The 27,742-nt window shown below is 35.2% G+C and overlaps 2 protein-coding genes across 8 annotated transcripts in view; one reads left to right on the forward strand and one right to left on the reverse strand.

Annotated features, from left to right (window-relative positions):
• Positions 1-24,507, forward strand: part of LOC150100404 (uncharacterized) — a 197,917-nt gene extending 173,410 nt beyond the window's left edge. For all 3 annotated transcript variants that reach the window (XM_090402283.1, XM_090402282.1, XM_090402284.1), the window contains exons 9-10: positions 1,981-4,136; positions 22,317-24,507. In XM_090402283.1, the coding sequence (XP_090258409.1) occupies positions 1,981-4,136; positions 22,317-22,379 (2,219 nt within the window). In that variant the 3' untranslated portion in view covers positions 22,380-24,507. The remainder of the gene's footprint in view (positions 1-1,980; positions 4,137-22,316) is intronic.
• The window catches only part of Mettl2 (methyltransferase-like protein), a 195,838-nt gene that overhangs the window by 59,835 nt on the left and 108,261 nt on the right, over positions 1-27,742 (reverse strand). For 2 of the 5 annotated variants that reach the window (XM_090402286.1, XM_090402285.1), the window contains exon 9: positions 22,177-22,443. The exons of the other annotated variants lie outside the window; for them this stretch is intronic. In XM_090402286.1, the coding sequence (XP_090258412.1) occupies positions 22,382-22,443 (62 nt within the window). In that variant the 3' untranslated portion in view covers positions 22,177-22,381. Of the gene's footprint in view, positions 1-22,176; positions 22,444-27,742 lie in introns of those variants that run through there. 5 annotated transcript variants of the gene reach the window in all.

Genomic DNA, 27,742 nt, shown 5'->3' on the forward strand with positions numbered 1-27,742 from the left:
ATTAGTATTATGATACATGTCTTCCAGTCATTTGGAATTTCACCAGTATATAGTATTTAGTTAAAAAGTTCAAGCAGGAAATTGATAGCTGCCAAGTTACCATATTTCTGCAGTTCAGTAGGAAGTTCATTTGGTTTATTGCATTCAAAATTTCTTCTTTTATTATAAATGGTACTTTTTCTCTTTCTGTCTCTTCATTTTTTTTTTTTTGTCTTCTTCCCTCCAGAAAAGTATCTGGTAATATGTTTTTCAAATTTTTATTTTAATCTCTTGAATTGCTTCAGTTTCAACATTATTTTTATCTTTCATTTTAGTGGTCTGTTCTGGAGGTTTTGATAATTCTTTTATAATTATATATACAGTCTTGTTATTCTTTTTATTGGCTTCACACATTTTTGATTTTTCTTCCAACAAGCATTTTTGGCAGATTTGCATTGTTTTTCAGTCTTTTATAATGTCGTTTATTTTCTTCTGTATTTTGTCTGTTCATATTATTTTTTGAAGCTCTTTTTTCTTCTAAGGTTTCTGTGGTTATCCACTTATTATCTGCTGTAATTGTTGTATCAAGTGTTTTTCTTGCAGCATTTACCAAAACTGCTCTGTCCTGTTTCCATTTATTTTCTATATTGCCAAAGGTTATTTTCTTTAACTCTGTTTCTATAGTTATATCTTTTAGTTTTTGTTATGTTAATAAAGTATTGCTTAGGATCTTTGGTTTGCTATTCTTATTTTAACGTAATTTTTGCAGCTCAATTCATGATCAGTGAATTTTTTTCTAAAAATTAAGAACATTAAAGAAACCAAATCTGGTTTCTTTAGTGTTCTTACATTTTAAATTGGGGATTTCCAGTTATTTTTAATCAGAATGTCATGAATACAATTTTTAATCATGCCACTTGGAGATCTCCATGTGTATTTATGTGATGGTCTATAGAAAAATATAGTGTTTGAGATGAATATCTTGTTATGTTTGCAGAATTCCAGCAGTCTTTCACCTCTTTTATTTCTCTCATCCATTCCAAATTTGCCCATCACATATTTCATCTCTGGTGTAAGTCTCTCATCACTATTAGGAGGTTCTTTTTGTTTGTTTTGTCAGTGAGGTCCTGCAGTGGCTGGTAGAAGGTATCTAATTCTTCGTCTTCATGTGATTGATCTGGAGCATACTTTTGGAAAGGGAAAAAAAAAAATTCTCTTTTTAGGCTCTGTGGTAAAGAATGGGGTTCTGCATTCACTAATATTGCTACTGTGGATGTTATTTTCTCTTCCAGAGTAAAATAGTTTTCCATTCTTAAAATTTACCACACCTTCTACTGGCCAGTTTGTTTTGGCAATATATATTATAGCTCTCTTAATCCTCTCTAGCTCTTTCTCCATCAATACAGTCTTTCTTGGTTTAAAGTTCATATGTTCACTGCTTGGAGATGTTTTTTTTTTTTTTTTTTTTTTGAGCTGCCCACATAGCATATTTCTCAACTGTTTCTTGTGATCTAAAAACAGTCACGCCAACTGACCAAGACAACAGTAGCATTATCTTGGCTTCATAATGATTCTCTATCCATAAGGGGTTTGGGTAATTTGAATGAAGATAGTGCTAGACACATAATTTCAAAACATTTTATTCCTTGTGAATGGTCAGAATAAGAAAAAGAAATTGAGATGGTATGACAAATTTCTGTATGGATTCCAGATATTGAATTTCAATAAGATTCTTCCAACCCGAGTTCTGGAATAACTTACAAAATGAATCTTACAGGTACTTACATATTTCAAAAAATGCATCTACTGAACAAACACACACCCACCCTGTCAGAATTTATATAAATCAGAGTATGTCTTATCATTTCTTGTAGAAAGTATGATGAATATACATTTTTAATATCTAATATAAGGAGTGCAAAATTTTTTAAATGCTATAGTAATTTTTATTTCACAACTTAATTTCATTGTAAATAAGTTTTTTTTTCCCCTTCTTTGCAGATGACTTTAGTATGAAAGAAACTGTGACAGATGTTCAAATGGCTACACTAAATGCACGCTTAACACAGGAAGTTACAAAACAGGAAATTGCATCACACATCGAAGCAGCTTTCTACACAATAGAAGAACAAGTCAAAGAAACAAATCTGACTGCTGAAGATAGCATTCTACCTGAGTGGCAATATACCATACCTAAACCCCCTTCTCCATTTGGAAATGAAGATAAAGAATCAAAATTTAGCTTATATAACTCTGATTTTCATACTTTAACCCGACCAATTCCAGGACCTGCTCTAGTACATATTCGGCAACAGAAATCTTTCGAAGACACAAATGATGACGTATTCCTTGATAATAATATGATTCTTCATCAACAAGAAAGAGTAAAAATTAAGAAAAAGTCTAGAGACAAACTCTCATCAAGTGGTGACATTACTGAAAGTGAAAATCAATGTCGTCTTCAGAACTTCTCCATTGGATCTTATCAAAACCAACAGAGATTAGAAAAGTATCAAACTCAGGAAGAGAATAAGCAAAGACCTAAGAAAAATGACCGAAACTTAATGAATGATTTTTCAACACAAAGTAATGATTACAAACAATCATCTTTAAATCAGCATGTACATGAAATCAGAAAGAATTTCAAAAAATTAGTTAGGTCTGAATCATTTAATGATTTGAGTAATGATAAAACTCCAAGAGGACGATATGGAGGACCTGGTATAAGAATAAAATCATTCTTAGAAAGGAACAGAAAAATGAATGCAGATGACAGTAAAGTATATGGAGTAGAAGGTTCTGTCAGAGGAATTAAAGGTCAAGTGAGGCTAAGATGTACTGAATTGACAGACTGGTCCACATCCCCATTAGATGGCAGGTCTTCTTCTCTGATGAGCCTTATAAATCCAGTACAAGAGAAGAAAATGGCAATGATGGATAAACATAGTCCTGGAAAAACCACTGATAGCATCTTAAAACGAGCTCAATCAGAACAAAGTTTAAGTGAAACAAATTTAACTTCAGGTATAGAGAAATCTGAATTTGTACGTGAACAAGAAAGGCTACAACAGGAATATCTGAAACTTCAAAAGCAGTTTTTGGTATGGCAACAACAGCTTATTTCAAACCAGACTGTGCTACAGAAGGAACAGATTATGCCTCCATCATCATTACCCACGCTTATTCAACCAAGTTTCCAAGGTAGCAGAATAACAACATTGAGTAATGACGACTCAATTACAGAAAGGGTATCCCAAAAGTCCAATGATATGTCAAGTGTTAATCATATTAAAAATTCTCTATTATACAATCAGCATGAAAACAGTCTTTCAAGACCTCGTAAACTAACACATAATAATGTAATGTGTAGATTAGATGATTTAAATCAATCGGACAACACACATGTGAAAGTGTCTGAAAGGAGAAAGCAAATATCAGATCGACATGATCCTTCCAAAGCAAAAGAAGATGTAGATGATGCAAATAAAACCTCCATAGACATTTCCATTTGTGACTTTAGTAACAGTGTTCCACCTGAAGTCAGAAGTTTACGATCTTCAATTGGAAAAACTCACTTTAAACCACCTAATACAAGATCATCAAGTAAATCACGACAACGGTTGCCTCCAGAAGTCAGAACAGAAGATGGATCAACAGAAACTCTCTTTACACAGTTACAAAAAGAGTTAAAGGCAGTTACTCAGAGAAATGAAATAGGCACTGAAACAGCCATTAACAGAAATGACTATGATAATAGAAAAGGCTTAAATAAGAACTCTAGGGGAATTTCTAATACACATGAATACATTAGCAGCAAAAAATCCAGAGAAAATCAAAATAAAGCTGAGCCTATAATTTCCACTTTACAAATTTGTGATGAACTGAAACAGAATCACAAAACTGGAACTAATACTATTGCTTCTGTTAGTAATAATGCTATTCACATTTCAAATGGCGTGACACCACCACCACCACCTCCTCTACCCGAAAACAAAATCTGCATGCCCTCAAAGTGCAATGGTGAAATGTCTAAAAAATTTAAAGAGAAAAACCTAATTGAAAGAAAAGGTATTCAGAGGCGAGAAATTAAATTGGATCCACGAGAAGAGTTAATGCTAGAAATCAGGAATTTTGGTGGAAGAAAAACACTAAGAAAAGTAAGTATTTTAAGATTTCATATCATCAGGCTAGGCATGTGACTCTCATTTAAAATACGATCCCTTTGCAAAATAATAAGTTCCAAATTATGTTTTTTTTTTCTTCCTGAAAAAAGATAATTTTGTAATGCTCTTTGGCATGTAGATGCCAATTCTAGCTCTTTTGAAGTTTATATCTGGTATAAATTCTTAATACAATTGTTCTATAAATTGTTAATACAGAGTTAAGAAAAAAAAAAACAGCAAAATTTGTTTCACTCACAAATTTTGAATGAATTGAAACAAATTAGATGTTTTAAAAGAACCTGTGTACCAGACATAATAATTATATATTTACAACTGTTAGCATTATATAGAATAATATATTTATTAAAAACTCTAATATATTTCATCCTATGTTGCTGGACATCATCAGGGAGGAAAGAGAAAATCCATTAACTATGTTCAAAACAAGAGTTGCACACTATGTGCTTGCTAGCTCACCATCATTTGTAAAAACAGGGTATGGACCCACTTAGGATGGAGTGGGTCCATCCATGTAGGCAATCATACTCCCCTCCAGCAAGTCACACCCAATACGAACATAGAGGGAGTTGATATCCACCTCTCAGTAAGAACTTTAATAACAGTATTCTGCACTACATTCCCCCTGGCCACAGATATCTCTCAAGATGACCCTGATGATGTCATATTGCAGTAATCATCCACCTTACTTTTAAAGAGGTGTCCATTTTAATTTTAATGGACACAACATTCTGTGGGATAGTGCTCAAGCAAACATCTCAGTAAAAAGATTTTTAAGCATATACTTGAAATTAATCTCTCACTCCTAAACACAGGAAACACCTTCCATATGCCTACATGAACATTCACTGCCACCGACTTAACTATCTGCTCACCATGCCTTTTCCCACTCTTCAAATGGGAAATTGACAAAACTTATCTGAAAGTGATCACTTTCTTGTGATATCCACTTTTCTACATGGGCAAATGTGTGTTTCACACAGATATCATGATGGAAAATTGAGCACTCTTCAAATGGGAAATTGACAAAACTTATCTGGAAGTGATCACTTTCTTGTTATATCCACTTTTCTACATGGGCAACCGTGTGCTTCACACAGATATCGTGATGGAAAACTGAGTAGACCCATCTACTCATCATTAGCAGAATTTGATTCTGCAATAATAAGCTCTTCTTCCATAAGTAATGCCGTGAATCATATGACACAAGATGTCAAAACTGCAATTCCTAAATCTAGTTGGTTTCCACATTTCCCTAAGCTATGGTGGAATGACGATTGCATAGCAGCCAAGCAGGAACAGAGGAAATCTTGGGATATTTTGCAAAGACACCCTACAACAACAAACTTAACTGCTTTCAAATGTGTCCAAGCTTGAGCAATACACATCTGTCATCAGAGTGAAAAGAAATCCTGGATCAAATATACATTTCCATAACAAGAACAGCACACAAAAGAAGTCTCACAACATCAACATCCTCATCAAATTCCTGACATTATCCTCAAGGGGTGTACAGGATATGATAGTATTACAAGAAAAACTGACATTATTACTAACTTCCTTCCTAACTACAATTTTCCTCCGAATCAATCTGTTATCTGTCAAGACTAACATTATCAGATCTTCTAAGGCATTTTTTACTGTATCAATCCACCTATATCTTGGTCTTTTTCTTGCAAGCTTTATAGAGAACACTTGTTTTGCTAATCTTTCCTCTCCCATTCTGTTTATATGACCATACCACCTGAGATTAGCTCTGCTAACACAATCCTGAATGCTAACAATGACAATTCTTTCCTAATATCCTCATTTTTAATATGATATTGTCATTCATGTCATCTGTTCATGCCCTTAATTGTTCTCAGGACTGTGGTCTCTAGTTATTGGTCAAGTGTTTTATTTCTAACCCAGTTCTCAGATTCATAAGTTAAAATTGGTTTGAACACTGTTTTGTATACGGCTAATTTAGTATTTTGACTAATTTCTCTCTTATTCCATATAAATTTATTCAGTTGATTTCCGACCATACCAGCTTTGTTGATTTTGTTGTCTATTATCATATTTAATTTACCATCTTCACTAAAAATCGTGCCTAAGTACGAGGGGATGGTCTGAAAAGTTCTTGGCCTAACAATGAAAAAAACATTTATAATTTCAAAATTATTTTTATTTTTCAACATAATCTCTCTTAGGACTAATACATTTATTCCAGCAATGCTCCAGCACCATTATCCTATCCCTGTAGTGGTTCTCAGTAAGATCTGCAAAATACACCTCTACAGCTGCAACACCTTTTGATTCGAAGAAAAACACTGACCAGCGAGGAAGAGTTTTAATTTTGGGAAGAGATAGAAGTCAGAGGGAGCCAAATCTGGGGAATAGGGTGGATGTTCCAACAATTCAGAGTGCAGATCCCTTAATTTTCCCGTCGCCAAAACACTTTTGTCAGCAGGTGCATTGTCCTGATGAAAGATGATTTTTTTCTTCTGCAAACCGGGTCTTTTCTCACGAATTTTTTTGTCTAGTTTGGTTAAAAGATCGGAATAATATTCATCAGTTATTGTTCTACCCTTTTCAAGATAATTAATAAACAAAATGCCTTTAGCATCCTAAAACACCTATGCCATGACCTTTCCTGTTGATGGAACTGACTTTGTCTTCTTTTGCACTGAACAACCGGCTTCTGTCCACTGTTTTGACTGCTGTTTAGATTCTAGTGTGTAATGGTGAATCCAAGTCTCATCCATAGTAATAAATCGATGCACAAAATCAGTTTTATTCTTGTTAAAATGCTCCGAGCACTGTTCAAACATTCCCATAAACTTATATGAACTTCAAATGAATTTCTTTTGGCATTAAACATTCTTTTACAAAGAATTTTATAACCACACGATACTCAATTTTATCCATTTCAAGGGATACAGAAATGGATAAAATTGAGTATCGTGCTTCAGACAGCTGTATAAAACCAAACTACTTGATAGAATGACTTGTAATTTCACATGTATGCTTATGACAGATGTACCAACTTAGAAAAAAAAAATTTTACAGATAGTGTTGCCATCTATGGTCAAGGCCGAGAACTTTACAGACCACCCTCGTAACTGAAATGTTTTACTTGATCAACAGCTTTTCCATTCACAATGCAGTTGATATTTTCAATGCTTCTGCCTATTTTCACTGTCTTTGTCTTGTTATTACTGATCTTCATACCAAATCTATTAAAACAGTTATTCCATTTAGTCAGGGAATTTTGCAGACGTGTACCAGATTTATTCAGAAATATAACATCATCTGCATAAAGCAAAGAGCTGAGATTAACGTCTCCAATTTTGATATACGGTTTAATACCCCTTTACTTCATAATATGATCCATATAGATAATGAATAATAGAGGGGATAATGTATATCCTTGTCTGACACCTGCTGACTTACAACTCAAATAAAGACTAAGTATTGCTTGATATAATACTCCATTGATACCATTTAACTGTAGCATTTTGAACAGCTTTTCTCTTGGCACCTTGTCATATGCCTTTTGCAGATCTACAAAACTTAAATACTGATCTTTGTTATATTCCCATTTCTCAAAGAAAATCTGATCCTGACAGCCTCTATTTGGCCTGAATTCAGCTTGTTCTTCACCAGGCTTCCCTTCCACAATCCTTCTCAACCATTTCTCAAGTATACTTGCATAAATCTTAAAAGGAATAAATTAGTCAAGAAATACCTCTGTAATTCTCGCATTCAGTTTTATTTCCCTTTGTATATATCGGTACGATGAGAGCTCTATTCCAATCATCTGGAATTCATCCCTCTGTCCAGGCCTTCTGAACAGTGCAACCACTTTGCAACGAGTTGCCCTGGTGTTGTACCACCTTACCCCAGTCCTGAAGATACTTTCAGGCACAAACTTTGTTTGCTCACACTTGGATAAAGGATTAAACTAAATTTATTATACTCTAACCAAGTGAAAAATAAACTTTCAACATCTTTCTCTAAATCCAGAGTAATTTATTAAAAAAGGGTGGCACACCATTTGGCAACTCCTATAGGTAGAGATCACCTGCGAATGCTTCTGCCTGGTATCTCAGCTTGGGCCTGGCTCCAACTGAAGAGACCTCAATAAAGATCGAAACTAGTCTGGGTAGTGGCCCTTCCCTTAATGCATAACATTAGACATATCCACAAGGAGATGTGTTTTGCATTATAGGAGATACTGAGACAGGAGTGTTGGTAGCTTGCTCCACCTTTGCAACGAGATGCCCTGGTGTTGTACCACCTTACCCCAGTCCTGAAGATACTTTCAGGCGCAAACTTTGTTTGCTCACACTTGGATGAAGGATTAAACTAAATTTATTATAAACTTTCAGTGCAACCACTGTAAGACTTTTATACCTCCATACTTGAACATTTCTGGTCAAATATCATCTATTCCTACTGTTCTTTCCACATTTCAAGCCTTTGATGGCTTTTTCTACTTCAAGGATAGTTATGTATTCCTGATTGCATCCCTGTTGAGTGTTTTTTACCATTGTGCTATCACTGCTTGTTTCATTTAGCCATTTTTCGAAGTAATTACTCCATAGTTCAAGGATATCTTTTTCTCCAGTTTTCATGTCACCTTAATCATCTCTAATTCCTTTTACAGCACTCTCTCCTTCATTTCTGAGTTTCAACATCCTCCAGAATATCTTGTCACCTTCTTGATATTTATTTTGTATGTTCTTACCAGTCTTTCCATGACTATTTTTTAACTAGTTTTACACAGTGTTTAACTTTCTTACATTTGTCTCTGTATTCTCCAAAGAGCACAAACTGACTTATTCACCAGGAACTTTTGATATGCTTTCTTCTTCCTAAATTGCATCTTTGTCCACCATGGAGTTCTGATTTTTCTGTCCTTGCAGACAACTTCACAACATGCCTCTCTGGCTAAATCACTCCATGTGTTCTTCAGGATTTGCCACTGAATCTCCAAGGTTTGGTTCCTGCTGTCAAACCCTTTCATTTTTTCTTGAATAATGTTTGTGTATTTTAGTCTACAGTTCACATCTGAGAGCTGCTCAATTTTTATTTGATTTAAAACTTTCTTTTGTGTTCTTCTTTTCAATATGAAATTCAATTTTATCCTGCTCAAGACTAAATGGCGATTGCTTCCAATTTCCAATCCTCTGTACACTCTAGTGTCCTGCACCAGTGAGAAACATCACTATCAATAATAACACAGTCAATGAGACTTTTCTTATTCCTTGCCTCTTTTCTAAATGTGAATTTATGCACAATTTTATGTTGAAAAATTGTGTGTCATAACCAGAAATCCAACAGGTATTTGCATTATTATCTTTGCATGTCTGACAATCATTTCCTACTCCGCTATTTAGATCCCCAACAAGGACCAATTTTTCTTTTTCATTGTGTCAACTGCTTTCTCTATAGCCTCAAAAATTCCTCCACTTCTACCTTAGTAGAACCTACTGTGGGACCATAGGTACAAATAAGTCTCATTGTCCAGTTCCCCATTCTGATATTTGCCCACATCACTCTACTTGATATTGCCTGCCATTCAATATAGAAGTACACCAGTTCAGCAATTCTATAGTAGAGGTATATGTAAGTTCGGTTCACTTAAAACCTTGATATTCCAGGTCTACCTACTTACTGATGAGACCTCAAAAAAAAGGTTGAAACCGGTCTGGGTAGTGACCTCTTCTCATAATGTAAAACAGTATATATACATCTCTTAGGAGCTGTTTTACATTATGAGAGAATATTAAGGTTAGTGATGGAGCTTGCTCCACCTCTGCTTGGAGTTGCCCTGGTGTTGTACTACCTAAGTGATCACTTACACTTGGGCTCGCCGATAGTTTTTTCGGCATGAAACTCTATGGATTTTGATCCGAGTTTCATACGCGGCTATAAAATAAAATGGGATTTACCATCTCCCTTTAACTTAACTTATGTTGCCAGTAAAATAGCCTTTTGGCTTATTATAGTAGTAATCACTATCTTCTGTCATTCATGTAATGTGGCTCACAGAAAGACAGCGGCAGCAATCCATTGACATGTCTCAAAATGGAAGTTTAGAAATGGGTTCAGATTTTCACAGCAGAAGGCAGTTTGTGTGCTCTTTTGCAGATGTGGTCTTCATTCTGACCCAGAACTCTGACTATGACAAACATCGATCCAGTTGTGTAAGAAACCAAGTTCTTGGAACTCATATTTGATAGTAGACTCGGTTATCTCCCTCACATTTATCACTCATGAGACAAGTTCTGTAAAGCAATGAACATTCTATGCACCCTATTTTTCACCTTTTGCGGTGGTGACAAATATTCTTTTCTTCATTTGTGTAGGGCATTTTTAAACTCAAAACTAGGTCATGGTCCCAACTCTGCAGTTCTGTCAGTGTGTGTGTGGGGGGGGGGGTTACCCTGCAAGGGCTATACCCGATTCACCATTAAGCCACCAGAATTGCATGCCAGCCTTAATACCGGTAGATACATTCACCAACAGTCACCCCCCCCCTTCCCAACTATTAATATGGGATTATAAAAGCCCTATATAGCAGGGCAAAATCAATCAGTTCTGATAACAGTGCTATAACTACCGAACTTAAACACATTTACAACATTTTCTTTAGCCAATGGCTATAATCCCCACCAAATCCAAAAAAATATTAAAACTGCCTCCCCAGAGCAGAGACTACAGAAAATCTATCATAATCCAGGGCACATCCAAAAAATTAACAAAAATACCAAAGAAATACAAAGACCCTGCCAGGTGTTTAGCAGTTTCCTTGCAGTTGCAAACTGCCCTCTTATGGTCAAGCAGGCAGGACAGCTAACACCAGAATTTCTGACCACATGGACTACATACGGTTCCACCATTACAGCCACTCTGGAGTGCTTACCATGCTTTGGACATCCATAACAGGATATGCTCGAAGAAGGCCACTCTATTGCAGCAAGTACAAATATTTGCCTCAGACTGAAGAAACTTTTCCAAACCTCAACAAATTTAGGTGTACAAAACTGTCCCAAATTTGAGAAGCACTCATCAGATCTTCAGTCCAATGGCCAAGACCACCCAATTTAGCCCACTACAAGCACCATTTAGGATTGTATGCCTAACTTTGGTTTCCTTTCTTCAACCTTATTTACCCACAGGGTTAGTGCTTGCATGCATATACTATTGTTCTGTATTCCATGATGATGATGGCAAGTTGACTTTGCTGAAATATCAGAAGTATTAATTATAGTTATTGTAATTAACATTATTATTATCACCTCCCCCCATGGAGTCTGCAGACTCATTGTGAGTGGTTCATTCAACTGACATCATATTTATCATACTGAATCTTAAAATCCTTAACACTCACTGCATCAACAACATATTCGCCCACAATTCTCCATCTAAAAAAATCTGCTCTTCACATCCTTCTTCACCACATCTTACATCATTTCCAGGGATAGCCCCAGGTTCTTCCCTTCTCACCTTTTGTGCTTTTTATAATCCTCTCACTAACTTTAAACATCTTATCATATCACCTCTTTTCCTCCTATCCACCAGACTGCAATCCACATTCCTACATCTTTCTCTAGAGCCAACATTCCAGAGCCCTGATATTGTCTTAGTTACTCATCTCTGGACCATCTCCAATGTTTTTACATCACAATGAAAACCAAGCGACCAAATACAGTGGCTCAACCGCATCCTCATCCCTACAAGTTTAGCAAACTTCTTATAGCAGCAATATAACGTGCAGTCTTTGCAACAATTGCAATATGCACTCAAAATTTCAGTCTGTCAACCATTGCTCCCAGATTCTGAATCTCATCTACTTCCTGCAGTACAGTGCCATCAATATGGTACACAGCCGTATATTTTTGCACTCCAAAATGCAACTCCTTGCACTTATTAATATTAAAACTATAACCTTACATTTGTCCAAGCCAAAGGTCTATTCAAATCTTCCTGATGGAATTAACATTAGAAGTGCTACTTATAATTCTCCCCAACTTTGCATAATAAGCAAACAACTGAAGGTAATAATTAATATCCGATGTATAAGCATTTCTAAAAGACTGAAGTGCTTTTGAATAGAGAAGAAAGTCATAGATTTGTGAATTGAATGAAACAACAGGAATGTAAGATGGACAGGTGACATGGGGAGTTTGTATGAACAGGAAAATAAAGTGTGAGAAAGGTGAATGCTGAGAGCAATAGTGGATGTTTGTCAATGGGTGTAGACAAAAACAGAATGGGATGTTCTGAGATAAAGAAGGATTTGAAGGTGGGGAAAATTATGGAATAACTGATATAAAGAATAGCAGAAAAGGAGAGGAATGGAGAAGTAGCATCTGAGAGTTACCATGGTAGAACTGGTTATAAATGTAGGAATGAGTTACTGTTTGTTTATGAATGCAAAGAATATCAGAAATAAGAATAAAATTGTTGCAGTGCTAGAGTTCATCCAAAAATTGTTGGCATTACATGTAAACAGTACTCCCCACCAACCTTTTTGATCTTCCTGTTCTCATGAAAAAAAAAAAAAAAATTGAAGAGGAGTGTGATGATAGTAGAAGAGTTATGTCCATTTATTTCATAAACAGGTTAGCTAAAGCAGAGATAGTGAGCAAGCCTGCTTTCAGCTGACCTGCCTGTGGAATTGTTTGAAAAATTTGTGGAACTACAAATTACAATAAACTTTAGCTGTGCAATGTGAAGGATATAATCATCATACAGCCCACCTTGGCAAAACAATTACAGGACTTTGCCAAGCATTTGAACTACTATCCTTACATAAAGTTCACTGTCAAATTAGAAAACCAGTACACACAGGACAATACCTCCATCATGCAATACCTGACCACCATTAGTCACAGAAAATTGGTATTATAAAACCCTGTGAGACAGGACATGGTTTTTTTTTTCCCAACAATATGTATGGGAAAAAGAAGCCAAGAACTTGCACACTTTATCATATCAAGAAATGGTTACAATAAAATGTTTTAAAAAATGGCAGAGACCATTCTAAAATCCCCTCCCCCATGACAACGGAGAGAAAAGAAAGAATACAAAAGAGCAGTAAGCTGCTCATTTGCATATGATCTGTTATAAGCAGGATTTCAAATATAGTGTCAACAAGGCATAAAAATAGTCCAAAAACTGGGAGTATACAAGATGCCATTCAGGGTGGAAACTGATATGTGGGCAAATAGGCATGCCAGGAGAGATATGCATATCAAGCCATATCAAGGATAGAGAGAGAAAAAAAAAAAAAAAAACAGAAATGAGGACTAGCAGCACATATAACAGAGAAAAATCATAGGCAGCAGATCGAAACAGCCTATACTGATTACAATTTCTTTATCAGAGAATTCAAAGAATCATTTAAAAAAAATCCTAGTAACAAACAAGGTAATCCTACATCAAGTTGGTCATCTTTCACTAAAAACTCTGGTGCTGGTAGGTAGAGTTATGCAGCATTCTTGAACATTCTATGCAATTTGATGCATTTGGCACCATGGAGCTCTGTTCATCATAATACAACATGAATGATGTGTGCAAAATTGTTAATTTATTTCAAATATTGTACTATTGATACCACCAATTTGCTAGTCGCAAAATACCCAGTCACATATATCAGCTATCTCCATAAATAAAATACAAAATTAATTTGATATACAGACTGGCCTTGTGATCCATCCTGTGAGTGCATCACACAAAATGGAATCAATTATAATAATGGGAAAAATTATAATTGGTCCATAACCTTCAGGAGTGTTCATGAAGAATTTTAAAAATACCTTTTAAATAATCTTTTACCTGTGCCTCTTGTAATGGATAATGAAAATACACTGTAATTATAGAATTTAATGTGCATTATTATAGGAACTATTTATTGAAAAAAATTATCATCATCATCAAATTCCTGACAGGTACCCTCAAGGGGTGTACAGGATATGATAGTATTACATGAAAAATTTACATCATTACTAACTTCCTATCTACAATTTTACTCCAAATCAGTCTGTTACTTGTCAAGACTCCGACAATACCAGATCTTATATTTCTGTCGTCTAAGGCACTTTGTACTGTATCAATCCACCTATATCTTGGTCTTCCTCTGGGTCGTTTCCTGCCAACCTGGCAGAGAACACTTGTTTTGCTAATCTTTCCTCGCCCATACCACCTGAGATTAGCTCTGCAAACCCATTTCTGGATGCTGACAATGTCAAGTTCTTTCCTAATATCCTCGTTTTTTATATGATATTGCCATTGATGCCATCTGTTCACGCCTATAATCTTTCTCAGGACTCTCATATCTGCAGTCTCTAGTCTTTGGTCAAGTGTTTTACTTCTGACCCAGCTCTCATCTATAAGTTAAAACTGGTTTGAACACTGTCTTGTATACAGCTAATTTAGTGTTCTGACTAATTTCTCTCTAATTCCATATGAATTTATTCAATTGACTTCCTACCATACCAGCTTTGATGATTCTGTTATTTTTAATTTTCTTACGTAGCTTTCTTACATTTGTCTCTGTATTCTCTAAGAGCACAAGCTGACTTATTTGCCAGGAACTTTTGATATGCTTTCTTCTTTTCCTTTACTGCCTCTTTAACGTCCTGTGTCCGCCATGGAGTTCTGATTTTTCTATCCTTGCAGACAACCTCACCACATACCTCTCTGGCTGAATCATTCAGGGTTTTCTTCAAGGCTTGGTTCCTGTTCTCAAACTCTTTCATGTTTTCTTCAATAAGCTTTGTGTATTTTAGTCTACAGTTCACATCTGAGAGTTGCTCAACTTTTATTCGCTTTAAAAAACTTTCTTACATATCCTGCTCAAGACTAAATAGTAATCACTTCCAATTTCAAATCCTCTGTACACTCTGGTGTCCTGCACCAGGGAGAAAACATCATTATCAACAATAACATAGTTGATGAGACTTTTCTTATTCCTTGCCTCTTCTCTCCATGTGTATTTGTGCACATTTTTTATGTTGGAACATGGTGTTAGTAATAACCAGTTCATGTCCTGAGCAGAAATCCAAAAAGGTATTTGTCAGTATTATTAGCTTTGCTCTTTTCTGCAAATTTTCCCAAAATATTTTTGTATGTCTGACAATCATTTCCTACTCTGCTATTTAGATCCCCAACAAGGACCAACTTTTCCTTTTTCATTGTGTCAGTTGCTTTTACAAAGCATCAAAAATTCCTCCACTTCTACCTTAGTAGACCTTCTGTGGGACTATAGGCACAAATAGTCTCATTGTCCAATTCCCCATTCTCATATTTGCCCACATTACTCTACTTGAGATTGCCTGCCATTCAAGAAGATTAGCCTCGTATTTTGTGTTGAATACTATGGCTACTCCTTCTTTTCCTTGATTGTTATTGCCTGAATATAACATTTTGTATTTATTGCTCAGAAAGATCTCACCAGTTTTTGTCTTTTTTGTTTCAGTCAACTGTATTATGTCGATCTTGTACTTATCTAATTCCTCAGCTAGCTCCATTTCTTTGCCATTCAAGGTTCTTATGTTGATAGTACCGATCTTTAACTCTGATGATGTTGAGTTGGGGGTGTGCATTCAGATTTAAAAATTCAGTATACAAAATGATGGTACAACATGAAAAAATTATTTGTTATGAAAATATCTGAATGCAGCTGTTTCAACAGTGTTGGCTTTCCTTTTATTGCATGACTTGCCCCACTTTCATGTTTTTTATATATAACCAAGCTTTTCAGCTAAAGCAATGACTATTTTTTTTTATTGCAGTCACTTTGTTTTTTTGCCTTTTTTTTATCCATAATTAACAGGAGTAGAAAATTAGATTTTTTAAATGCAAATCTGCATCTGACTTTGTTAGTGGTAGATGAACAAGTAATACATCAACCATCTGATGGAACACACATGAGGCAGGTAATTGTTTGTTTATTGCTCACCCGACGTGTAGAAAGCTTAACATGCAATTCAAATCTCTTTCAACTATCAGGAAAAAAAAAAAAAGATTGCATTAACTTTGAAATTTGCATCATGCAAAGTGATATACCATATTTTTAGATAGATAATGCGCGTTATCTATACAAGAAAAGTCTAAAATCGTTAAAAATTAACATGTGCAGTATACACTTGAAAGGTATGAGAGGTAAGTCAAATGTAATAATACTTCTAAAGTAGAAATATTACTTAATATTTATTGAACATTACACTATTCAAATCCAAAAAATTCTTCATCAGACTCAATATTGAAAGAATCAATTGCATTAAAAATTTCATTTGGGACTTCTTCAACTTCATAATCATTGTCACCAGACACCACTGCATCCCCTTGTGCTTTAATGAAACCATTTCTAACACAGTTTTCACTTACAGCAGCCCAACTTTCTACATTCCACATAACTATATATTTATATGACATTCTCGACCACTGCTACTAGCAATGCACCAGCTTTTAAAGAATTCCTCTGTCTGTACTTACTAACTCTACCGCTAGTTAGCGCATGCACTTTATCTATACATCAAAAGAAGTGATGAAAATGTTGGGGATTCACGTTATCTATTGAAAAATATGGTAATTTTTTGAAATCATAGTAACTAAAAAATCATTAAAAATAGTCAAAAGATGGGAAAAAAATGGTACTCCCCTCCCATTTAATGCATAACTTTGCTTTATACAAATTTCTTGGAATGCACCCCCCCCCCATGTAAAATGGAGGTTACCTGTATATCAATAGTCTCATTACAGGATATACATTTTCTGACTAAAGAGTAAGTCTCTAGATTTTATAAGCATATTTGGCAACTGAGACTTGAAAGACAGTTGATTATAGTTGACAAATTATATTTTGTTTTAATCTTTTACCCAAGCATAAGCAAATACGAGGGACGTCCAGAAAGCAAGTTCTGTCTTTTAAATATTTACAGCGCTGTGATCACAACGGTGCGCATGTGTGCTGAGTTTGTTAATTCGTTAGCAAGGCGCGGTGCCATTTTCAGAGATTCTCAGTGCATACGCTTCTTGGTGTGTGTTTATAATGTCTAAGAAAATCGAATCGCCCACCGCATGTGAAATTAGGTCAGTTATCCGGTTCTTGAATGCAAGGAAGGTTAAAGCAGCTGAAATTCATCAGCAAATTATTGAGGTTTATGGAGAACATGCAATGAGTGATCCAATGGTACAAAGATGGGTAATACTTTTTAATGAAGGAAGGACAGGTGTGCACAATGATGAACAGAGCGGGCAACCATCTTTAGTGACTGACAATTTGGTCCAGAATAGACGACGTGGCATGCTTACCAGTGGCATTGTTTTGATTCATGATAAAGCTTGCCCACACACGGCCAGCATAACACAACAACTTTTTGCCACCTTCAGCTGGGAACAATTCTATCATCCCCCATATAGTCCTGACTTCGTGCCAAGTGACTTTCACTTGTTCAAACTGATTCCACATCTGAAATCTTTCTTTGATGGCCAGCAGTTTCAAGACAATGATGAGGTCAAAGAAGGTCAATACGTGGTTTGCATCACAGACGGCAACCTTCTATGACAAAGGCACACAACTCTTGGTGCCCTGTTATGATAAGTGCCTGAACAATGGCAGAAATTATGTAGAAAAGTAGTGAAAGATGTCTATTTTAATGTCCAATAAAGGTTTTTTTGTAAATATATTTTTGTTTCTCTGACAGCCCATCGGAACTTACTTTCCGGATGTTCCTCGTAGTTTGCATGCAATGTAACTTCATGACTACTATATAGAAGCCGTTGACTTATGTCAGTTGCCACAATATTGCATAAATGCAAAGAAACCATTATGAGAAGGACTGCTCAGACCAGTTTTGATCTTTGAGGTCTCATCAGTGAGAGTCAGATTTGGTAAAATAGCTCAAATTCATACTGAACTTAAACAAGACTGAAATATTAGCAGGAAATTTAGCTTAAATAAGGTCAAAAGTTCTCCAATTATCTGCATGGACTGGATGCTCTCAACATATTTTTAACAATCAATAACCCAGGATCCAGTTCACGTTAGTAAAATAAAATAACAATAGGTCTCCCCTTCCTACACACTTTAATTACAAGCCAACCTGATGGACCCTGACATCCAGCAGTGAGCTATAAGGGGCTCGTGTGAGCCCCTTATAGCTTATAAATTATATGCTTTTTATCATCAATCACCAAAAAATCATGAGAATTAAATATGATTGCAAAAGACCTTGGTATAGAAATTTTTAAGATCGGCCGTGTGTTTGGACCACGATGGGCAGCTTGCAGTTTACGAATGGCTCTTGCTTTGTAGAGAAATTACCCAGCTTTATGCAAGCATTTTGCATTGAACGATAAATATAATTGGAATTTTTAAAAGATCTAGCATTAATGATTGATATCTTACAGGAATCTTGATCATAACACTAAGTGGGTGTTTCATGGTAGGTGTAATGCAATCAGGATGCAAATCTTCTCCATTTCTTCTCCTTACGTACTTTATGCCATCACTACCAAACAGGGAGATTTTGGTCTCATCACTCCAAATAACACTGTCCCATTGTTCCGCTGTCTAGTTAACATGGGTTTTAGCCCAGTTTAATCTTTTCAACCTTTGTTTGAGAGATAAAAATAGTTTTTTCGTGGAATTCTAGCATTTAGACTAAATTCCTGCAGTCTGTGCCGAACAGTCCTTGCACTCAATTTCACACTGTATTGCGCCATTTCATCTTGTATACCCCCAGATGATTTTATTCTGTCACATAGGCACAGTCTCTCAATTCTTCTATCATCACTTGCTGTTGTGCACCTTTTCCTGCCTTTACCAGTCTGGTTTTGTAGTGACTGAGTCTCCTTATGCCTCTTCAAAAATTTAGAAACGCCACCTTTGGTTAAGTTTCCACCAATTTTTCTTCTAATTTCTTCATAACTATAGCCTTGTTCACTTAATAGTACTATTTTACATCACTTTCTGGGTGATCAGTCAACTCTTTGTGCCATTTCTTTAATTTTATTACATTTTACAAGCTCACAAAATGAAAGAACACACAAAAAAAAACCCCCAACCCACTTGATAGCAATCACATAACACAATGACAAATGTCCTCCTCTCAGCTCCAATATATGACATCAATAGCTGAATCCTACTGTGATCTTATTGGCTCATTGCCAAAACAAAATAACACCTGATTGGCTCTCAAAACACTCATGCTCATTGGCTAGATTCAAATGAAGGAAAACTACTTCATATCAATCTAAGCAAGTTGTGCTTCTTTTTTCTGGTTATTTGGCTAGAACTTTTCATAGAATACAGATAATTGAACAAACTTTGTTGCATTACATTCTTGATTAAATCATCTTTCCATTGATATATAAATTTTATGGTGTTACACCAAAAAAAGTGGTTATGAGCCATCAAACCTCAAAAATACACTTTTTCCAAAAGGTTTCCACAATTTTGGCCACTGGTGTAGCTGCCGGAAGCCAAAGTGTCTGTATCCTCTGTATCCCTTGAAATGGATAAAATTGAGTATTGTGCAGTTATAAAATTCTTTGTAAAAGAAGGTTTAATGCTAAAATAAATTCATTCAAAGTTCTTAGAAGTTTATGGGCACTCTTCTTCTTCATTTTTGACAATTAAGAAATGGGCTGCCGGGTTTAAACGTGGCCGTACCACCTTGAAGACGATCCATGTGAAGGATGTCCAAAAAGTGTAACAACAGCAGAAATCACTGATCAGTGCACGATATAGTATTGGATTACTGGCAAATTGAAGTGCGTGACATTGCTGTGACTATAGGCATTTCAAAAGAATGTGTAGGATATATTTTTCATGAAGAATTGCAAATGAAAAGTTTTGTGCAAGATGGGTGCCACGTTGATCAAAAACACACTCACATGAAAATCTCTGACCAGTGCTTGGAGCATTTTAACAAGAATGAAACTGATTTTGTGCATCAAATTATTACTATGAATGAGACTTGGATTCACCAGTACACACTAGAAGTCAAAACAGTGGAAGAAGCCGGTTGTTCAGCACCAAAGAAGACAAGATCATGGCACCGATGTTTTGGGATGCTCAAGACATTTTGTTTATTAATTATCTCGAAAAGGGTAAAACAATAACTGGGGAATATTATTCCGATCTTTTAACAAGACTAGATGAAAAAATTCACGAGAAAAGACCCAGTTTGCAGAAGAAAAAAATCAAGAAAAAAAGGTGTTTTGGCAATGGGAAAATTAAGGGGTCTGCACTATGAATTGTTGGAACATCCACCCTATTCCCCAGATTTGGCTCCCAGGAGTATTTTGCAGATCTTACTGAGAACCACTACAGGGACAGGATAATGGCACTAGAGCATCGCTGGATTAAATGTATTAGTCTTAAGGGAGATTATTTTGAAAAATAAAATTATTTTGAAATTATAAATTTGTTTTTTTCATTGTTAGGCAGAGACTTTTCAGATCACCCACATAAATATGAAACTTTTGCTTGAATCTGCTTCTGTCTTAAGAAACTACCCTAACCTCAATAAATTTGGTTGCATGAAACTGTCTCACATTTGGGAAGCTCTCACATTCTTCGTACTTTTTAGCCCACTAGGGAGTAGTATTTAGGACTTTAGGCCTACTCTCTGTCGACATGCTTCAGCTTCATTACTTAGTTATAAATTATATATTTAGTTTAATCCTATCCAAGTGCAAGCAAACAAAGTTTGTGCCTGAAGTATCTTCAGGACTGAGGCAACTCATAGCAAAGGTGGACAAAGCTTCACGTCACTTACTTTAGTATCCCATAATGCAAAGCACCTCCCCTTGCAGACATGTATAATGCTATGCATTATGGGAAGGGTTTCACTACCCAGACAGGTTTCGACCTTTATTGAGTGGGAGCCAAACCCAGAGGTTTGGCTCCCACTCAATAAAGGTGGGAGCCTTTGAGGTCTCTTCAGTGGGAGCCAAACCTCTGGGTTTGGCTCCCACTGAAGAGACCTCAAAGGTCGAAACCTGTCTGGGTAGTGACCCTTCCCATAATGCATAGCATTATACATGTCTGCAAGGGGAGGTGCTTTACATTATGGGATACTAAGGTAAGTGACGTGAAGCTTTGTCCACCTTTGCTATGAGTTGCCTCAGTCCTGAAGATACTTCAGGCACAAACTTTGTTTGCTTGCACTTGGATAGGATTAAACTAAATATATAATTGGTATCACCCAGAGGTGATACCAAGGTTGAAGCAATGCAGAAGTCATGTTTACCTATACAAGTTGCGAAAAGGTGTCACCCATTATTAAATTACTGTGGATTAGAGAAAGATGTTGGAAGTTTTTTCCCACTTGGTTAGGCTATAAATTATATATTTAATTTAATCCTTTATCCAAGTGTAAGCAAACAAAGTTTGCCCCTGAAGTATTATATCTTCAGGACTGGAGCAACTCGTAGCAAAGGTGGACAAAGCTTCACACCACTTGCCTTAGTATCCCATAATGCAAAGCACATCTCATTGCAGACATGTATAAGGACATGTGAACATGGGTAGTGACCCTTCTCATAATGCATAGTATTATATATGTCTGCAAGGAGATGTGCTTTGCATTATGGGATACTAAGGCAATTGATGGAGTTTTGTCCGCCTTTGCTACGAGTTGCCCCAGTCCTGAAGACACTTCAGGCACAAACTTTGTTTGCTTACACTTGGATAAAGGATTAAACTAAATACATAATTTATAGTCTAACCAAGCAGGAAAAAACTTCCAACTTCATTATTTTGTGTACCTGCATGTACCTATTTTATTTTTTGTCAAAATATTGGAAGTATTAATTAAATTTTAGTTAATATATTAGTCTGCATTGTAATTTATTTAAAAAATGCAGTTATGAATATCCAACATATAAGCTTTATCACTAGACTCCAAGGAGAGAAATCTGATCTTCTTTAGAAATCTCCTACTAATGTAAGTTGAAGTGAAAAGAACTTTTTTTTTTTTTTTGAGAAATAATACAGGTAACAACTGAATAATATTTATACATTTATTGTACACAGTTATTTATACACTGTCTCTCAATCTCTTAAAGACTGCTAATTCTAGTAATTCATTCACCTGTGTTTGACTTTTGGATATATTTAGTCAATTTTTAATTTTACTGTTTTGTTAGGTTTCTTCAGATTCTTCGCAGTGGCAGCTAACAGTTTTTGGTTCAGCATTATCAAATGCATAGAGTTAACAAGATCTTGAAAACAGTCCAAGAAGACGAGCAGTCAATAAAGTGATTACTGTATAATCTGAGTCAACAAAGATGAAACAATTATTAGATGCAAGTAAATCACTGAAAGTTTTAAAAAATGTAATTGAGAATTATGGTAGGAATGTAGTAGCTTGAAATCAAAACAAACTGCCATTTTGATGCTTGTTGTAAAGTGTGTTGTTAAATGTGCCACCCGGACTACAGTAACTAAATGTGAATATAGATGATGGAGGGTATTTTTAACCAAGAAATAATTCATTATATAGTTTGTTAACATTAAATTTAAATGATTTTAGTTCAAATAAAATGTAAGATTTAAAGCATGATGAACCTAAACAGTGGTATTATTCAATCATTTCAAGTTGTTTCCCTTAAAATAGAATTTAAACATTTTCGTGATGAGTAATTGTGAAAAAATCCATCTTACTCATTGAATTTCTATGGAAAAATGGAATGGTAATTTTGGACTGTCAGTCAGTTGAGGGAATTTTTCAATTAATATCACATAGTAATACACACAAATTATTATACATGAATTAGCAGTTAAAAAGGCTTCCTTCGTATACAAGTGTTTCAGATAAAAAGGATCTGAAAACTTGCTCTAGTTTATACTATGACTGAGTTTACTATGTATCACTACTTAGGAAAGAGAACTTGGTCAATACTTGTCTATGATAGGAAGAGCTTTATCAAATCCTTTTTTAGGAAATGTTGTTAGGGTGAAGAGTGCATCCTGTCTTCAAAAATTTACCATTTCCCTCATGCAAAATGATGTAACCATGCATATCTATACACATAATATATCGTATCTAAAATTGCCGGGCAGTTTATCATCTACTTTATCTAGCATTATCTACTTTTGCTTTTTTCTAACTACCTAAAAAGTAATTGGGAGAAGGCAATGTCAAGAGTAAATTGTGTTGATTTTTGATTATGAAATATATACATTTTCAAAACTTGCAGAGCCTAGTGCCAAAATCATCAGCATTCACAGCCTGAACTTCTTTCTAGATGCTGTTGGTATTTTGAGAGTGAAGAATACTATTTTGGAGTTTTTAAATAAACAATTAATGTAATCAGTTGGGAAAAAAAAATCTTTATAACCCCCATGTATATAATACATCTTTTGAATGTCTTCAAAGATTTTTAATATTTAATAGCTATTTTCCTTTTAGGATAAGCAAAGCCTGCTGGGAGCTCATATTTTATATCCTTGGTAGCAAAATAAATAAATTAAAAAGAAAAAAAAAAGAAGAAGCAAGCTTGTTTTGCAAATCTCTCAGTAATGTTAAGCTATAATGCAACTTCCTAAAGGGGTATACACAAAGAGTATGTGTATACATGCTGGAGCACCAAACTGATAGCTTTTCTTAATTTAAAATACTTGGCTTATTCCATTTCACTCAGTTCATATCATGTTTATATTCTAGAGGGGAAAAAAACCTCGAATGAAACTTATTTTTAAATGATAAAATAGCTTCCATTTTTTTTCTTTATCATAAGTGGACATAATTGCATTTTTAATGCCTAGCAACAATATATTTACAAATAATTAAAATCAAATTGCACATAATAAGTTTGATATACACCAGGAAGGCCTGAATTTTTTTTTTTTTTAGTCTTTACTCTATATTCTTACTTTTTACAGTTCATTACATGAGCAAATCTCACTTCTCTTGCAGTCTGTCAGTAATATTGTTATATATGCTTTAGCATATGGTTCACTGTCCATCCTTCCATGAACACTTCAAACATTACGAACAAAATCTTCAGAACTTTTGATAAGTATGAGCAAGAGTAAGATTTTACAGTTTCCCTGGACAATAAAGTATTTTAAGAATTGGAGCCATCAGCTACTTAGGAAGACTTGATGGAATAATTATTTTTTTTGTATGCAGCATGTTCTCTGTATACACATCAGCTATTTTACTGAACTTTACATGAAATAAGTACAGATGCTTGTTATATTATATTTATTTCTACTATTTGTCATAAAGTAAAAATCTGATCTTGAACAAACTATCTGCCTGAACCTAGCTTTGGTACACTAACATTACCAACAAGAATCACCACGAGGAGCACTACTTTTGCCCTCTAGGTATGTTGTCCTTGTTATCCAGGTCATTAGTTTGTCTACACTGATTGTGTAGGATTAATAATACTACACAATCTCTGATAATGCTAGCTTAAGCTAGTAAATTGTTTGTTTACATTCCAGTGTCTACATAGTCTTATGTTCCAGAAACCTTGACATGAATACCAGCTTGTTCCTCTCCAATCTTTCTCAACCTCTTTTCAAGTATGCTTGCATAAATCTTACCTGAAACACTTAGTAGAGAAATCCTCTGTAATTCTCATATTCAGCTTTATTCCCTTTTTTTTTTTTTAAATGAACTACGAGAGCTCTACTCGAATCATCTGAAATTAGACCTTATAACCATGGCCTCTGAATTATGCAGTATGCCACTGAAAAACTTTTTTATGCATCCATACTTTCTCAACTATTTGTCATAAAGTGAAAATCTGATCTTGAACAAACTATCTGCCTGAACCCAGCTTTGGTATACTAACAACATTAACAATAGGAGCATTTTTGCATTTCAAGTTTTTGTTGGCCTTTTTCTACCTCAAGTACTGATTTATACTCCTCTTTGCATTCCTCTTGAAAATGTTCTGGTATGGTTCTGTCACTGCTTGTTTCATTTAAGTCTTTCAAAGTAATTACTCCAGACATCCAGGATATCCTTAAGTTTTCATGTCACCTTGACTATCTTTGATTCCTTTTACTTCTAAGCTTTTTCAATAGCCTCCAGAACATTTTGCCACCTTTCTGATCTGATATTTATTTTCTATATTCATACCAAAGATTTCCCATGACTTTTGTTTAGCTAGTTTTACAGTATTTAGTTTTCTTACATTTGTCTCTGTATTCTATAAGAGCACAAGTTGACTTATTCGCCAGGAACTTTTGGTATGTTTCTTCTTTTCCTTAACTTCCTCTGTCTGCCATGGGAGGGAGGGGGTTTTTATTTTTCTATCCTTACAGACAACTTTACCACATACCTCCCCTAGTTAAATCAATTAATGTCTTCTTCAGAGTTTGCTGCTGAGAATCCAAGGTTTAGTTTGTTTTCAAACTGCTTCAAATTTTCTTCAAAAATGTTTATATAGTCAAGTCTACAGTTTACTTACCTGTAAAAGCTGCTCAACTTTAATCCTTTTTAAAACTCTCTTACATTTAATATAATATCCATTTAACATGTAATATCCATTTTTATTCTACTTAGCACTAAGTGATGTCACTTTCAATTTCAAATCCCCCTATACACTTGAACCAGCATGAAGATATCACTATCAACAATGACATAGTCGATGAGCCTTTTCTTATTTCTTGTGTCTCCTCTCCACAGGAATTTGTGCACATCTGCATGTTATAACATGGTGTTAGTGATGACTAGTCTGTGTCCTCAGCAGAAATCCAGCAAATACTTTGAGCTATTAATAGCATTGCTCTTTTCCCCAAATTTTCTCAAAATGTTCCTACATGCCAGGTGGGATTCATTTCCTACTCTGCTGTTTAGATCTCTAACAAGGACAACTTCATCCATTTTCTTTATGTTAGCTACCTGTTCCAATGACTCTAAAAATTCTCCCACTTCTGCCTTAGGAGAACCTTCTGTGAGACCATAGGCACAAATAAGTTTTATGTTCATGTTAAAGTGTGCCCACATCACTCTACTTGAAACTGCCAATTAAGAAGTTTATCTTCATGTTTGGTATTGAATGCCATCACTACTCCTTCCTTTTCTTGATCATTATTACCTGAATATAACATCCTATACTTATTTAGTATGATCTCACCTGTTTTTGTCTCAGTAATGCCAATGTTCACATGCTCTACTGAGACAAAACTACTTTTCCTATTCTGCAAGTTCGATTTCCTTTCCATAATTCTCCTTATATTGATGGTTCCTATCTTCAGTTCTTCTGATATTGGGTTTATTCTTCTTGCAGATGTTGAGTTGGAGCTTGTTCCAGTAGCTGAGTTTTCACTGTTCACCCTGGTTCCCTGATGAAAACAGCAGGGACCTTGCTTAACTGGGCAATGCCCAAGGTGGCATAAAATCTCATCGCATTGTACCATCATATGCATTTGTGGTAAGCCAACAGAATACAATTTGGTCAGCTAAGTCACAAACTGCCAACCCATCCTCATTCATTCAGTACCCATTAGATACCTACTAGCAGGGTGCACCATGCAATGGTGAGAATTGGACATAGGTCAGAAGCCCCAATCGGCTCTGTGCAATATGGAGGTCTCCTCCCATTTATTTGGCTTTGACCCTTAAATCACCCCCCCCCCCCTTGCCATGACCCCATGGCACTAATTTAAGTACTAAATCCAATTACAAAGACATATTGAGTGCAGAACATGATTATTTTCACAACAAGCATTTTGTGCAATGATCCAGATGTGTTAGTTTTAGCATCTTTCACAAATAGATTTTAACTCGGCTGCAATGCAATTATTAAATAAATAAATATATATAACAAAATAACTCGTTCAATTCCCCCCCCCCCCCAAAAAAAAAAACATTTTTTTCCATGTCTAACACAAATCAGTAAGCAGTAGTGCAGTTCAGTATCCTCTCTCTCTCTGCCCATGCTGTTTCCTTTAAGTAACCAACACCTAAGCAAACTGATTAACAAATGAACAAGAGAATAATTATAGTCTATTTGTCCTTGGTGCTCCTTAACTTTTACAACTTATTTAAATAATATGAATAAACAAATTACAACTGTCTATCATTATTTAGACAACAGAATTTCAGGCCCTCAATTCTGTGATTCTTGATCATTTAAAATTTCCCTGATTTAGATAGATTTGAAGTAGCAGTGTTCACAAATTTTATTAGGAATGCTGCACCTCTACCCAATCACAATAATAATAAATAATGAAATAACTTATTTAAGATACTGACAACACAGTTCTGTTAGAATGTGGGAGGGAAAGGGAATCCAGCCAACCTACTTAAAAAAAAGAAAGAAAGAAAATACATAATAAAAATAAAATCTGACATGGGGAAACCCAAAAACTAACAAATGGGCTATTAAATGATTTACCCACTACACATATGACCTTTTGAATGTAACTTGAGCCCTAAAACCAATAGGATTTTTGATATATATATGTGTGTGTGTGTGATTGTTGATCTATTTACATAGATGTAAATAATGTATTTAACATATACTTCTTCAGGCTTTGAAAACCAACTAATTTAGTACTCAAGTTAAAAACTATCTGCTAAGTTTTGGTTATATGTTGACAATAAGTC

Source organism: Typopeltis vanoorti, chromosome 13 (genome assembly GCF_054136105.1).
Source record: "Typopeltis vanoorti isolate ZY-2024b chromosome 13, IOZ_Tvanoo_1.0, whole genome shotgun sequence".
NCBI classification, from domain to species: domain Eukaryota; kingdom Metazoa; phylum Arthropoda; class Arachnida; order Uropygi; family Thelyphonidae; genus Typopeltis; species Typopeltis vanoorti.